The following is a 15,938-nucleotide window of genomic DNA, read 5'->3' as shown; positions in this document are numbered from 1 at the left end:
GCCTCATTTCTACTTTAAAAATTGCACTGAATTAAGTTTCTCAGCCAAAGCCTGCCTCAAAAGTTACTTTATTGTGCTTTACAGTACAAGCAAGGGAATGAAAAATACCTTTTCTTTATAACAGGTGCTGTATAAGACAAAAGAAAAAGGAAAAGAAAACCAAAGCTTGTCGTGTGAACCACTGGAAGTCTAGACTTCACTGCATTTAAAGTTTAAAAATCCTAAAATAATTTAAGTAAAAAGTAGCTGTTGTTTTGCTGACCTTTATAACATTCCAACAGTTGCCTCTCTTTATTCTGAGAATTCTTATTATGTTGATTGTTAATGCATTTTGTCTTATTTTTCTTCAGATTTATATGTGGAAGAGGAACTTCTTTTTATTGATAACCTTGAAAATTTTCGTAAAAAGCTGCCTTCTTCATCTGTACTTCTGAGCAGACTACATTTCTTTTTAGTGAAAGATCCCCTTTTAGATTCTGAAGGACAGAGTTTAACAGAAGAGAACATTTTCAGGTATCAACAAATTGCTGTATAACATTGGATGTAAATAATAGTCTGTGTGTAATGCCATTAACATTTTAACATCTTCAGTGCATGTTAACTTTTTAACTAGTTTATATTTGTAATGAATAAAGACTTCAGCTTTTCTTCTTACAGAACTGACTAGGATGAAATTTATATGCATTATTTAATAAAACAGTATTTTTTAAAATGAAATTATGTCATTTGTATGTTCTGCAAGTATGAAATGTGCTTCAGATCTTCATTTTGGAGCACTGAGAAAATGTGCAGAAAAATAGTAGTGCCAGGGACTGATGAGGAAGCTATCCCCCTAAAAAGTCAGTATATATTTAGTGACAGTAATGGTCATGAGGGGCAAGCCTGATTAACTGTTTTCATTCTGCCTGAAAAATCCTTGCCGCTGTTCTGCTTTCATCCTTGCTTTACAAGGCAAGTAGTAGCCTTACTCCTGAGTTTTCCTTCTTGGCCTTTTAAAAGTTTGTCAAACCAGAGTATGTACTTCTTGTTTTCTTTTTAATTAATATTGAGCACATTCTGCCTTCTTAGGTGCTGAAGCATTCCATAGAAATTAAAGGTGACAAAACATAAATTATTTCAGTGTTACAGATCACAGACATTTTGTATATAGCAGAAAAACCTGCCATTAGAAGAAACTTCAGAAAGTGTTTTTACATGATGAGACTTACCTGTTGAGATGACGAACAGTTTCAACTCTTTTTTTTTTTCTTTTTTTTTTTTTTTTTATAATGTGTTAAGGCAGGTCACAATAAGTGATTCTATTCTGCATATAATGTACTATTTCTTGGAAAGTAATTTCAGTTAATTACACGGATTGGTACAGCATTCCTTGGAATTGCTTTCTTAGAAAAGGGTGGACTTAGAGAAAAATTACTTTTACCACAATGCTCATCAAAGCTTCTGCTAAGACTTTCAGTCTAGGTGTGAAGTGATACAAAGAAGTTACTTGCTTTATTTTATGATCTTTTAAAGGGAATGTTTGACTTTCCAAAATGAAATGGAGATGGAAGAGTGTAATAAAGAATTGCAGGGGATTAAAGAGAATTTCTGTACCATATCTGTAAAAGATGAAGAGGTATCATCATGTTGTTTCTTACTAACTGTTGTATTATTGCTTACTTTGTTATGCATAAGTGTTTATTCATAGGCAAGTAATTTTTCTGAATTATCTTCATACTTGCCAAATATTTGTAGCCTTCATATTTCCAAGATTAGAAAACACTGGCATTATTTGTGGGTTTTTTTAATTCTTGGATGCTGTTGTCAGGAATCTCCACTCTAATCAGGTGTTTCTCCTGGGACCTGATGTGTTAGCAGGTTTATGAAGGTACTTGTTACACTAAGAATAAAAATGCACCAGAGAAGGAAGCCATGGTGTGTCCATGGGAAAGGGAGAGTTCCAGGACAGATTCTGGTATTTGGGGGACCAGCTTGGGTTCTTTTAAAAAAAGAAGTCAAATCTGGGTTTTGGACAATTTCTCAAAATTCTAAAAAAAAAAAGCCAAAACTTCAGTTAAATAAATGAGGATTTTACTTGATTGGGAACTTTAAGTTTGTATCCCGTCTGACTCCGCTGACTCCGTTTGAAATACTATAACACTATTTTTTTTCTATATTGAGCAAAGCTTTCTGTATGCTGTGTAAATGTCATATGACTTCTTTCTTAAAAGCTCTTAGATTGGTTTAGAATTAAGTTATTTCAGAATTTTAAAAAAGCTTTGAATGTACAGTAACATCAAAGAAAATTTATTTACCATTCTGTTGTGATTAATATTTTTCAGTATTTTATGTTGCCTATTGAGTTAGAATTCTGCACACCCAGCAATGGCAGATCAGATTCTGTTAATATTCCATCATACTTGGAACTGAAGGAGTTGTTAAATTTAGCTCCAGAAACTATGGCTGATGAAGACATGTGCAAAAAGGTGATCAAAGAAGGTGATGCTTGACCTGACCTGATTTTCATTCCATTTGCACACATTTAACACAATCTAGTTCTTTCATATTCAGTTCGCCTAGGAGTTATGTCACAGACCATGAAATGAGAATTTCTCTGTATGAGACTACAAATTGTGCTATACCCAAATTTCTGAGTATTAGAAACGTCTCCTGAAGTAGGCAAGGGGAAATAAACTATTTGTCATTTTATTCAATCCATAGTTGTGTTGTAATCCTGGAAACAAATGTGACACTAGCTATGATTCATGATATCTAGTGTACCATAAATATAATTAGTGTTTTGTTTTCTTATCTGTAATTAAATTTACTTTCAGAGACATCCTTAGAAGGATTATATGCAGTATAGTCATACTGTAAAAATTGCTTGTATTACATTGTAATTGCAAACACAAAAGAAGATTTCTGGAAAAAAGGAGTTAAATATTTCCATGGGTAACAGGAATATTCTAAATGACAGTAGTAATTTCTTTAAAGGAATGGAAAAAATGTTACAAAATGCTTATATACTACAGATAACTACAACTTTAATGACAATTATTGGCTATTGGATTGACATCTATGACAGTATTTTGTGTAGTTAAAAAAAAAAAAAAGCCTGAGATTTTTTAGTTTTTATTTAAACAGGCCAGTTTGCATTGGTTTTGGCAAGTGAGGAAAACCACTTCTTTGGTGGGCCTCAAGCAGATCAGGGAAACATGATTTATGCTTCTGAGTATGGAGTTTGTATGCTGAATTCTGTTTCTGATAGGGCAGCAGTTTGGAGTAATCCAGTCTGTTACTGAAGATAGACACAAAATTTTTAAAAGAGTATTATTTGACCACAGCAATTTCATGTGCATTCCTCTGATACATTTAGTACGCACATGTCACATTCCAAGTTGAATGACCCAGCCATCACTGCAGGGGTCTGATGATTTTGTACACAGACATCAAACTATTACTCTTTTCTGTTACATTCGAGTCCTTTTTAGTATCAAGAGAATCTACATACACAGACTCCTGGTAAACTACATTTAGGCTGCCTACTTGTTCCAGAAATCACATTACTGTAGTCATAAGAACTTTTAATACTTCAGATAGTGACTATACTATATTGTGGGGTTTTTTTCTGCACCTTTAAGAGACAAGACTGACCATTGCTCTGATCACCTGTGGTATTTAGGGTTACTAAGATTAACTGTAATTTTTCATAATAATGCATTATGGAGACACAATTAAAATATTGAAAGGAAAAAAATGCTTTGACAGGAAAAGGTGATAAATGGTTCATTTATGGCAACTTTTAATACCTGTTTTCAGATCTCAAAGCAGAAATTACATACAGAATAGAAATTTCTGAGTACTATCCCATGCTACAAGAGGTTTGCTCCAGTAATAGCAGAAGTATGTTGAAGTTCTGTGAGTCAGGTAGGAAGATTTACTTAAATCAAACGGTGATATTTAAAATAAATTCTCCAAGTGGTTGTCCCCATAATCTGTTCTTGGAAGTACATGCAGCATATAAATGGAAGATAAGAATGTTTGCTTTGTATAATCTACTATTTTGTAATTGTGCTATGAGCAAGTAGAAGTGCCGTACTGCTTTCAAGAGTTTTAAAAGCTAAACGCAACCAGCTTTACAGTTCCTTCGTGTTGCTTTTGGCTGCAATCGGTGTATATATCTTCTGCACTTGATCAGCGTTTTAGATAATTTTATCTAAGAATTTACCCAGAGAGGGCAGAGGCAAGTTAAAGCAGATTGATTAAAGTTGCAGAGTTGAAGAGTGCAGTTTAAACTTCGTTAAAGCCTTACGTAAATGCTTTCAAAAGATGGTGATGGAGGGCAATCCAAGGAAAAGTACTGAGTTCCTAACTTCTAGAGGTTCAAAACTTGGCTGCATTCATTTTGGTTTGCAAATGGTTCGGTAATGCAGTGGAATCAAGAAATGCAGTCATCAGTCACCAGGGCTGTTTTCCACAGAAATAAACTGGAAGTGCTTAATGTTTGCTAATGTGTGCATTGAATCCTGGCTTCTCCTACACTGACATTAGAAAATCCTTCATATGTACCCACCTTTAATAGCTGGAAAACTCGATCAGGGATGCTGGTTACAACGCATACAGACGCCAAACAGGTTTGGTATCTCAACTTAAGTTAAAGTTTCTTCAGGTTCAAGGTGCAACCTCTCAAAATAATTAATATTCTTGCCAGCCCTGCTGCTCTCAGAGCTTAATGTTGGCTGGCTAAGAGAGCAGAAAAATGGCTGTGCTAGTGTTATTTTTCACCTCTGATTTCACTCAGAAAAGCCTGTGCAAAGTGTGACATTTACAGATGGATGTGATCTAGGCAGAGTGGCAATACTTGAATAAACATGTATCTCTCATCCTAATGTATATCCTGTCTTGGAAAAAGTGTATGCATAATTGCACTGAGTAGTAGCAATATTATTCTCCAGTGTATATTCACTTGATGGTTTTGCATTCAGCAGTTACTAAAATTTTTGAGGAATTTTGAGTTTTCTCCAGACCAAGATACTTTTTCTTGTCTTAGTTTCAGTATGATTTAAACTGAACTGATCGCTATCCTCTTCAGACTAATAGCATCACACGATGGCATTAATCTTTATTGTCAGTTTGCTGGCTTAGTCCTGCCTTCGAATGAGGCACCGTTTGCTCATCGACAGTTGTAATTTGTAACTGGATGTAAAATTTCAGCAGCGATACTATACAGTCTCCTCCTTCTAATAAATTTTGCTATTTGTAAGTTACCAGAAGTGAAATATATTTGCTTGCAATCAGGGAAGAAACAGTGATAAAATTACCACATTTTCTGTAAGTATTTCATTGTTTGCTTTCCTCTCCTGCTGCCTATGGTGTTTATTGATAAAAAGTTTGAGGGACAGGAGAATTCACTCAGTCATTAATGCCCTGAGAAGGGGAATGGCACCCTTAGTATAGGCACAGTTTAATTGATGTAGCTGGTCAGAATGTTCCAACCTCAAAGGCAAAAATAACCAGACAAAAACGAATACGGACAGTTTTGCTCAAAGATAAATAATTTTCTTTTTAGAAATGTCAGGAATTTTTCCTGTCCTGAGATCAGCTTCTGTCCTGTTCAAACAAAAGTACTAAATTTGGTTTTCAACACAGAAAAAAAAAAAAAAAAAAAAAAGCCGTTTGTAAGCTGAATTTCACAGCAGAAATCTTTTTGTTCTGAGTAAATGGGAAAGAAATCATACTGTTTGGAAGTCTGTTTATTTCTTTTGTAACCACTTTGATTTCTTATCTCTCTCTTTTTATTTTGTTGTTGTTTTTCTGGGTTTTTTTTTAATTCCCAGTGTTTACTGTACCTTCTCTGGCTTTCTAACATGGTATTTTACCCTTCCTGCCCTTCCTGCTCTACAATCTGCTTGTTAGGTTGGACAAGGAACAGCTGCAAGCAGCTGGGCAGGTGGCTGATTCATAGACCACTGCATGCCAGTTGGCCAGACAATGTGTGTGTGATGATTGCAGCTGCTTACTGCCGGTTGAAATGAATAGGGAATTTGTTACAAGTGGTTTTCCTTATGAAGGCACTTACTTACAATTATTCTGGCTGCTAATTTTCATAGAACATGGGGGAACTGTATTTTTTATTACCTCTGTTTTCTGGTCAAGCTGAATGAGAAATATTATTAGAAGAACAACAGAGAGATGAATGCCAGAGTAATTGTGTAAACCACCAATTTTTATGTAATGGCACCGAAATCAATGAAATTTCAAATTCCTTGAATAAAAAGCAATAATCCATTACAATATCTGCATTTAATATGACTGGCTAATAAAAGGGATGTGAAAAGTGACTTGCAGGGGACTTTTTAGCATGCCACGTTTGTTTGTATACTGCTTTTAAAAAAACGGTGTTACAATTCATTTCAGTAGTCATCCCTGGAATTACAATGACTACTAATTCTGATTGAAAGAATAGTTTTGTTTTTAAAATCCTGACTCTATGTTTCTGAAGGCCCTGAGTTCATTCATCTGAATGTTACAGCCACCACAATATTGTCTTAAGTCTCTCTCCCATCTAATTATCTTAATTTATTGGGAACTATCTAAGAAGGCCGACACTTGAAGGGATGAACACTTGATGTCAAAACCCCAGATATAGTACCTGATGATTTAATAATAAAAATTATTGTGCATGGGGTAGTTCGTATCCAGAAATACATTACTGAATGAGTAAAGCAATATGATCTACACATTATTATTCCCAAACTGTAAAGAAATTAAATGTGAAGTATTTGGATTTTATAGCTTAAATAGTGAATTGTCCTGGGAAAGTGTTTTGTATTTTAATCCAAAACTTCACTAGTGTAAAATTCCTAAGTACGTGTGCTTCATTCACAGGTAGCTTTGTGATTTTGAATTTTTTGTGGTGCTTTGTGCAATTTCTAGCTAAATATGTTCCATATCTGAAAGATGAAATGGAAGTACCTTTAAGTCCTCCATGCAGACAAGAAAGATCATGGGTTAATTTTCTGGCCACAGGACTTCAAGAAGAACTTATTCCTTCTTCTGGTAACAGGTAATGAAAACTTAACTGTAATAAACCCTATTTAGTCGTAAATAATCATGTAAATAAAAAGTCATAATAGTCATAAATCCTGCAATCATAAGTCTTCAAAATTAGTGCAAAAATAAGTTTAGTCTATTTGTAAATTAACAGTTTTGTTCTTTGCAACAGCTGCATGTATTTTGTGTTTTGCATGAAAGAGTGAGCAGAGTGGATGATCCATATTTGTGGCTTTTCAGGGGAGCTTGAAAAGGGACATGACAGTCACTACTGTAGACCTCTTTCTCATGGGAGACTTAACAACCTGAAAATCCAATCTCTTTTTTTGGAGTAAGCAACAATAGACACTTATGTATATAGAAAGTATGTATGTATGTATGTTTATATGTATGTATATGCATGTATTTATACGTATGGCAAACATGTATGTTGAGCAAGTATCACCTACAAAATCTCCAGAAAAGATACAGGAAGAAAGTATTATCTGTGGTTTTGGGATATCTCCCAACGATGGAATTGAAGCCTTTTCGTGCTGATATAGGATCAGGATTGCTTCATCTTTTCCTTTTCATCTTGTTTTCAAGGCTAGCATTTTTTACCTTGCTTTCTTTCTCACACATGAACAAAGAATTTAAATACCCTTTTTGGCTGGGAACCAGTCTGGGTAGAGTTCTCATTCAGTGCTGTTTTACTTCATGAACCACCCTTGATGGCTCCTCTCACTCCTTCCTGTTCACTATGGTGTTGCATGAAGTAACCATATGTATGAACCAGAAAAAAAAAAAAAGAATGAATAAATGAATGAATGAATGAATGAATGAACAAACTGAAAATTTGGAGAGAAAATAGATCCTTAAAAGGTAGCTTTATATAAATCAAAATTCAACAGATAATGATGTTAAACTTCATACCTCCACGTCTTGTTTTATGTTCTTTATAGTATTTTGATTACAGAGCCCTCTAGGGAATACCTAAAATCTTTGGTATGGCAATCAGAGAAGTATCGGGACAATATGAGCTCTCTTTTGCTTGTTGGTAAGGATTTCTATTTTCTATTTTTTGATGATCAATTTCTAATTGATGTTGAAGAGTTCCATGTACATGGAGAAAATATAGCAAACAATATAACGTTATATTACAGAGTGTATCTTTTGAGACATTGAAGTTTATCCAATTAATGTAACCCTCTGATGTTTTATTATATGATTCTTTTAGTACATGTAAAAAATTAACAGTATGGCAACATACAAGTCGGTATGTCATGTATCATGTATGTTGGTATTCTCATGTATGGAGGTAATCTGAATGAAATAAGAGTTTTATTTCATTATCAAAATGTTCAGCTTACTACTAGTAATAATATTCAATATCTGTGGTAACTGAAATTTAGTAATCTGTTGAACTATTTTTTGCTATTTTTCCTTAAATAATGTTTCAAAATATATATCAATCAATAGAAAAGTACTGTAAATGGAAAATAATATTATAACCTGACAAAAGCAGAGTTCATGTTTGGAAGCAAAATATACAACACCAAAATAAGTGCAGATTATTTCTTACAGCACCAGAGTATGCATTATCACTGTTCTTTCACTTAATTTTACTTGCCTTCATTTTACAAGTCTCAGGATTAAGTTACGTATATTGAATTATTACGTTGTCCTGTTGTACACTCATTTATCATTGGAAACATTGTATCGTAGGCTTATTACTGTTTAATGTTTTGGTGGGTAAGGATTAAGTCCTTGTAAGCATGACAAGTAAACCCACAGATTAATAAACAAGATTATTTGTACCTAACTGCTTGGCTCTCAAGTCTGTTAATGAACATTGAGTTACCAACAGAAGTATAAACAGTAGTAGGTCATCAGTACTTGGGAACTTTCATCTCCAAAATAACATTCTGTTTTTGTGTTTCTAGATTATTAATCTCATATGCTGATTACTGTTTTTTTCTTGTAGTGCATCAGGATGATAAACTTTCATGTCAGCATTATTCGCTTACAGAATTGAAGGAAACACTGCCAGTTGAGGTAGAAGGACCAGTGCTTAGCTCACTAGAGGAGGGCTGGTGGCTTCATCTGGGTTTGAATCCAGTCTCCACAGAAACTTTAGAAAAATTAACTATGAATGCCAGTAGTGCAAATAGTTTGTTTCCTACAAAAGTAGAAACATTCACACAATTTACATCATATCAGATAGAAAGTAAGTATCTTCTTTTTACAAAAGTGGTAAAAAGGCAAAGATTGGTATTTTAACAGAGAATCACACAGTGACTTACATACCTCCAAGAGGGAAGGAAATGGAAGATTGCTTATTCTCAATAACAAAACTTGTTATAGCAATACAGACTAGCAACAGTACTGCAATTTTACAAATGTAGAACACAATGTAGGAACAACAGTGTTTAACTACATAAAGTTACCTTTTCTGTTAACATGGAGGTGAAAAGTAACCTCCACGAGCCATACTATTTTTTAATAAAATAGTTTCAGACAGGAGAATGTCTTAACAAACAGTAATTTTGCATTGAAATATTTTAATAAAGCAGATATTCTTATAATCCTATCTGCAGAAAGTCGGTAGGGTGTCCATGTTACAGTGAGCATTATTTTGTGATGCTATTCAGAGGAGGGTTTTATGCTGGCTATGGTTTCAAATGTAAACCACTTATAATCTGAAGAATTTCTTAGGGACCATTAGTCACACCTATAACCAAACTTTAATAGAAAATGCAAAAACCTATTTTGATTTTATTGTGTAACTATGGCCCGACTGCAAGGCACTGGTTCCAGTTGCAGAACTCTAGAGCTTGACAGTAACATCATATGTTTGAAACAAATAGGCACCTCTCATGAAGAACTTTTCCACTTGGCTGCTTTTGACATACTGAAAAGTGTTTAGCTACTGTGTGGCTATGAGCACCCATGAAGCCAAGTGCTTAGATACACAAGTGTGTAGCAGCAATGCAAAAAAAAACCGTGGTTCTAGTGAAGCGCTTCTTTAGAAGGAGCTAACTGCATTCCTTACTTGTTTTTCGCTCTTACTAAAAAAAAAAAAAAAAAAAAAAAAAATCCCCTAACAAAAAAAAACACAAAAAAAAAAAAACAAAACAAAACAAACAACCCCCAACCCTGTGAATTTTTTTAACTTTCTTCCTAATGACATGTGTTTCATCCCAGTTCCTAGAAAACTAATATCAGAACCACCATGCAGATGGTGAAAACTTCTCCAAACAGTAGCCTGGCCTTCTGTTTTTCACCACTGTACATTTTTACTTTGGGCTAATCTGTAAAAATTTTCAAGAAGAGGATTCTAATGATCTGGGAAGGCAGAAAGAATAAATTTTAAAATGCTTTCTCTGTAATTACCCAAATTATTTAAATTCAACCAAGAGAAAGAAATGGAAAAAAAAATTATGTTTCATCAAAGAAATTTATTTTTTTTTTTTTTAGGGTGGTTTGAAGAGATGAATTCCATGACAAGCCAGGAGCTCCTTTCTGCTGAAAAACATCAGTCAGACAAAGCTATTAATCTTTGCACATCAACACAGACTCAAAAGCAGCACTTTGCTGGGCATATGGGTGCTGCATCACCTGCCAAAATTCCCAGTATGAATACATCTGTGGAAGAGCTTACTGGAAGAAGCATAGAAAAGAATAAGGTAGAAGAGGAAATTTATTTCGTAAACCAAGAAAAGAAAACCCCCAAATCATCTGAGTCAGTCAGCAGTAAAGATGTATCTTCTGAAGAAGACATGTCATCCAGTAGTGAAAAGCCTGCATCATTTGCACTTGTTACGAAATGGGACAATGATTCTGACCTGAGCAACTTTATAATGCTGAGATCTAAACGTATGCTAACCCAAAGAGAGGAAAAAAATGATGTAGATAGTTCTGAAAAAGGTATGTGAACCTGTTTATTCTTCCATTTTCCACGTTTAGTTATGCTGTCTTATACCAGTTATAGTAGATGCTAATTTATGGTAGTAGATTTATAACGGGGAAAAGTTAGTGGTAACTTTTTGATGATCTTTAATGTATCTGAATTTTCAGCTAAGGATCTTACCTTTTTTTTTTTTCCTTCAGGTAATTTAGGGGATTTTGTTTGTTTAGTTTGGTTGAGGGGGGTGCTTTGTTTTGAGGTTTAGGGTCTTTTTTGGTGGTAGAAGTGGGTTTTAATAAAACAGGCATATGAGTTTATTCCTATTCTGACAAAATAAATGAATGGTACTTACTGCAGAAGATCTCTTCTATCCATGAGTTTTGAACTGCTCCTGGGCTCTTTGGAGAGCTACCATTTTATCATGTAGTTATCAATTTCATTGTAGTTATCAAATAGTAATTATCAATACCCTTACTTTTGTGGGACAAGCATAGCCTAGATGATGAAAAAGAGTTCAAGTTCTCTGGAAGAAGCCATCTGAGCCAGTTACCTTCATGCAAACCCCTTGAAACAGTGAGGCATAACAGGTCTTAGAGAAAACAAAAAGTTCTTGGCAGCCATGTTCTATTTGATGGCAATGCTTATGGAAGAATCTCAGGCTATGCATTGAGCACTGCAGAAATGCAAGAGCAGAGGGGGGAAAAAAATTAGAAGAAATCCCTTGTTTGTTTTAAAAAATATTTGTGACACAAAATATCAGGAGACAGTGATGTATTGCCAGATTCACTTTTCAGGATAAAGTTGTATTAAAAAAAATAATATTTTTCAATTTTCAGACTTCCATGGCAGTATTTTGACAATAAATTTTGTCTATGTTTCAGCTTCATATCCCAGCGTCAAAGAAAAAAAAAAGAAAAAAACCCCACCAAAAAAAACCCCCACCAAAACCCCCAAACAATTACAGTTGTTACATAAAAACCTTGTATCAGAGAATTGGGGTAATTTATCGATTTAAGCTTGCCATTTATTTAACCTTGTGGAAGAAATTATTTCTTAGTAAAAGTTATCTGTTACTGGTATCGGTAGACGCGCATAAAAGTTCCATGGCCCCGGAAATAACAATCGCGATTTTAAATGTAGGACTGCAAGGTACTTGAACTGGTGTTTTATGCTGCCATCTAGTGAGCTCAGGCTGGAACTGCATATTCTAGCAAGAAATCCAAGCTCGTTGAAAGACCAGCCGTGTTACATTTGCGAATAGGCTTGTGGAGATTTAATTAGGTTAAATGCAGTTTAGAATATGTTTACACGTAGACCGTAGTATTGCAGATGAGTTATGTCTGGTATATAGAGAACCTGTTAAAATGTATAGTTCTTACCACAATAATGTAGAAATTATGTAAATAATTGTATACTTTCGTAACAACTGCGTTTTTTGGTAAGGGTGATTCTGAGTTTAACTGAAAACAAGAAATGCCAGCACTGCTTTTAAGTCTCTTTTTCTATTGTCTTCGTTGTTTGACTCATTTTTTAAAGATGTCATTGTGTGTAATATTTAGCTTAGAAAATACACCAGAAGGAAGTAGTAAAAACAGTTCATTGATCCAGTTTTGAACCCTATATAGCTTTTCAAACTCAAGGGGTTTTTTTTACAACTAGCAAAAAAAAAAAATCGGTTTTCTTTTTTTGCTTATGTGTATGATCAGTTTGGTTTTTGATTAAATTGACATTCTTAACTAGAAAAAATCAGCAATATTTAGGAGACACCTATTTAGCCAGAACCCCTCTCAAATATGAAGAATGAGAGCTGCCAAAGGAAGCTCTGTTGTCAGCAGCTGTAACTCATACATCACTATTTTTAACAAGAAGGGAAGGAAATACTAACAAGTTGTGAAGGATAGCTATATGACAAGAGAAAAAGTTCAATAAGGATTTGCAGCTTCGATGTTCTTTTGCTCACTTACAGTAGCTAACCTTTTCTAATCATACTGAGATATTTTTCATAGTTTGATCTCTTGATAGTCAGCAGCATCTTTCATCTCATATATGTTTTTTTCTATTGTATAAGGGCAGATGAGCTTGCCTATGGGCCTGTATTACAGAGCTATAGTCCCAGCTCCTTATTTTACCCAGCCCTTTATGCCTGCCCTAAGGAACAGGAACCTAATAATGACTGACTTTTGGGTCTGTGGAGACCTCATCTCTCAATGTGTCTTAATGGCTTTTGCATATTATATGAGCCCATGAACACAGTAAAGAAGTTTGTGAAAAGAAAATGTATGTGTCGTAGAAGCTTACTTAACTTGAAAATATTTTTGCATGTAAAGTAATTTATAGAACATTTTTCTTATTGATCTGGTTTTGTGATATTTGTATATAAATGTTCACTTGTGGTGTAACCTTTTTTTTTAGTGCTACAACCTGAAGAACAGCATACACATGTTCACAAAGAGGACAGTTCCATTTGTGAGACTGTAAGAATAGAAGAAAACCAACAAGAGAACGAGGACAGTATCACAGTCAATATTCAAGCATCAGGTATACTATTTTTGTATAGGCATTTTATACAGCTTTGCCATAGAATTTTGTATTAAATAGTACTACTCAGACAAATATGGAAATTATTTAGCTGCTTGTGACTGAAAATCTTCCAAATAGATATTTGTTTTGACACAGGTGTGAGAACAGGCTATGGACTTATGTCTTAAGACTAAACCAAATTGCATGCAAACTAAATAGTACAGACTTTGAGTTATGTGTGATCTAAATCATTAGACATGAAATCTCTTTGTGCCAATCAATAGCCTCAAATTATTATTCTGCATTTTTTTCTCTGATAGAGTAAATAAGAGAATTGGAGACAGAAGGGATTGGCAGTCATTTTGGTAGGAAATGTCTGTAACACAGTAGTAGTCCACTATTTTAAAAAAGGTATGGAAGAATTTCACCTTCCTGCCTGAGGAAAAGGACATTCCTTTCAGCTCATTCAGCAATTGACAGCTCTGTCATGGATGCCAATAGCAAGAAACTCAGTTGTAATTTGGGAAGAATTTTTAAAAAGCCACCCAGAAGCTATTAAGAGCTGTTAATGTGAAAGTACAAACAGACTAACAGATTGGCTTGTTTGGCCTTTCTAGACAAAGACATTAGAGGTTAAATACCAGGGAAGGGAATGGGCTGCTCAAGTTGAATTTATAGTAACAAGTAGATATAAAGGGACTAAGTCTAAGTTTAGCCTACAAAGTAGATGAAGCTGTAGAACAGTGGAATAATAATACAGTCTTAGTGGGAGTCACAAGAATAGAAAATCCTAATTTTTCATCATGGAGTTTGATCACTTTATGAAATGTTTGGAAGAACATGGCTGCCTGCTGTGATGACCAGTGTAATTCCACCACCTAGGAGGCTCCCTGGTGAGCAACTCTTTTCTATTAATGTTACAGCGTTCATGAAGAAGTCAGTGTTGTTTGTGTTTTGCTCTATCTTTCACCTGTTCTTGTCCAGGAATAGTATATTAAACCAAACTTTATTATTATGTTTTCTTTATTGTGCTATACAGAAAGCCAATGCCAGGCATACTGCCTTTTGGAAGAAGCAGCCACTCCTGTTCTAGAGGATTTGACACATATAAGTATCCTTGCTTCTGTAAACTGGAGATTTGACAGCATTAAATTTGATCAGACAAGGTTTTTCTTAAAACAGCAAGAGAAAGTAATATGTGACCTTTTTAAAGAAGGTGTGTCTGTATAAAAATAATAATAGGGGTTTTTTTTCTTCTTTAATACTAATACAGGTTTAATTGGTGACACAATGTTCAAGGCATTTGATAATGATAAAGCTTTCAGCAGGTTATCTTGTAGAGTTAGAGTAATTTATTTCAACTTTTATGTCCTAGTTCTTCAGCATTACATTGACTAAACTCAAAATTGTAACACAAAAAGCATTCTAAATGAATTTCATTTTTAAATATTTTAGCTGTGCATTAGAAATATTTCTCCTGTATTAAACAATGTTTAATTATTAGTTCATGCTAGATTTTGAAAGTAAATTTGTCTACGTGGTTTGTTATTTCATTGCTTCTAGTAGCTGTTGTTTGTCACACCTGCGTGATGCAAAATGCCAAGACCACTTTAGAAATTAGGAGGAAAAAAAATCTATATGAATTTGATTTCTTTCTGACTTCATTTCTCTTCTACATGGCATGTGAAAACCCCTATAAAACAAGAAAAATGAAAACAAAAGCCAACAAGATCAGTGACCCCTTACAAAGATTTTTGGCTATAGATAAAGAGAGGGTCAGGAAGGCCTCATAGCAGAGTACAGGCTGTGTTTGGGGAAGATTTGGAAAGCTGTTGGGTATTTTGGATTGTTTTTTGAGTTGTACTGCTCACAGTTGAGAAATCAGTTGTAAGGATAACATAGAAGACTGTCTACTACCTGACAAGTTTTACATCACAAGTTATGGGATTAAACATTAGCTATCTCAACTTTATTGCTCTCTTTTGAAATACGCTGAATGTATTCTTCTTAAAACTAATGATAATCAAATTACAAATGAGAAAGAAAACAAACAGTGCTGCAGAATTACAGGCTGTGATTTATAGAATTACCATATTAAAATTGTGAGCAGCAGGGTACTCTTAATTTGAGGGAGTTTGCAAAAACAGCTAACACCATCTTCACAAACATAAAGGAGAAACTGTAACTATATCTGTATCGGTGAATCACATAAAAGAGAACTTTACTGGGAAAATTATACAGAGAACTGCTACTGCTTCTCAGAATCAAGGAAAAAAATACCTATGAGTCTACATTTTAATTCAACATTAATTTAAGAAAACTGATACCCTTTCAAATGCAGTTAATGTGCTGTAAATGTAGGCTAAAGTAGGAGCTGGGCCGAGTGCCATGCTTCTTAAAACTTCAGGGCCTTCTTTGCTTGTAGATTAGCCGTGCTAAAATTAGGTTGCTAAAATTACAGCAATGAAGTCAATGAAAATGTTTAGCAGCTGAAATACTG

General features: G+C 34.4%; 1 protein-coding gene across 1 annotated transcript in view; it reads left to right on the top strand.

Moving 5' to 3' along the window:
• The window catches only part of SHOC1 (shortage in chiasmata 1), a 44,617-nt gene that overhangs the window by 11,427 nt on the left and 17,252 nt on the right, over positions 1-15,938 (top strand). Inside the window, exons 5-14 of the mRNA XM_065662369.1 lie at positions 351-513; positions 1,513-1,615; positions 2,322-2,478; positions 3,799-3,906; positions 6,916-7,045; positions 7,974-8,068; positions 8,996-9,238; positions 10,489-10,938; positions 13,331-13,456; positions 14,478-14,654. Of these exons, the coding sequence (XP_065518441.1) occupies positions 351-513; positions 1,513-1,615; positions 2,322-2,478; positions 3,799-3,906; positions 6,916-7,045; positions 7,974-8,068; positions 8,996-9,238; positions 10,489-10,938; positions 13,331-13,456; positions 14,478-14,654 (1,752 nt within the window). The remainder of the gene's footprint in view (positions 1-350; positions 514-1,512; positions 1,616-2,321; positions 2,479-3,798; positions 3,907-6,915; positions 7,046-7,973; positions 8,069-8,995; positions 9,239-10,488; positions 10,939-13,330; positions 13,457-14,477; positions 14,655-15,938) is intronic.

This window comes from Lathamus discolor, chromosome Z (genome assembly GCF_037157495.1).
Source record: "Lathamus discolor isolate bLatDis1 chromosome Z, bLatDis1.hap1, whole genome shotgun sequence".
NCBI lineage: Eukaryota > Metazoa > Chordata > Aves > Psittaciformes > Psittacidae > Lathamus > Lathamus discolor.
This window is presented reverse-complemented; position numbering and strand designations above follow the sequence as displayed.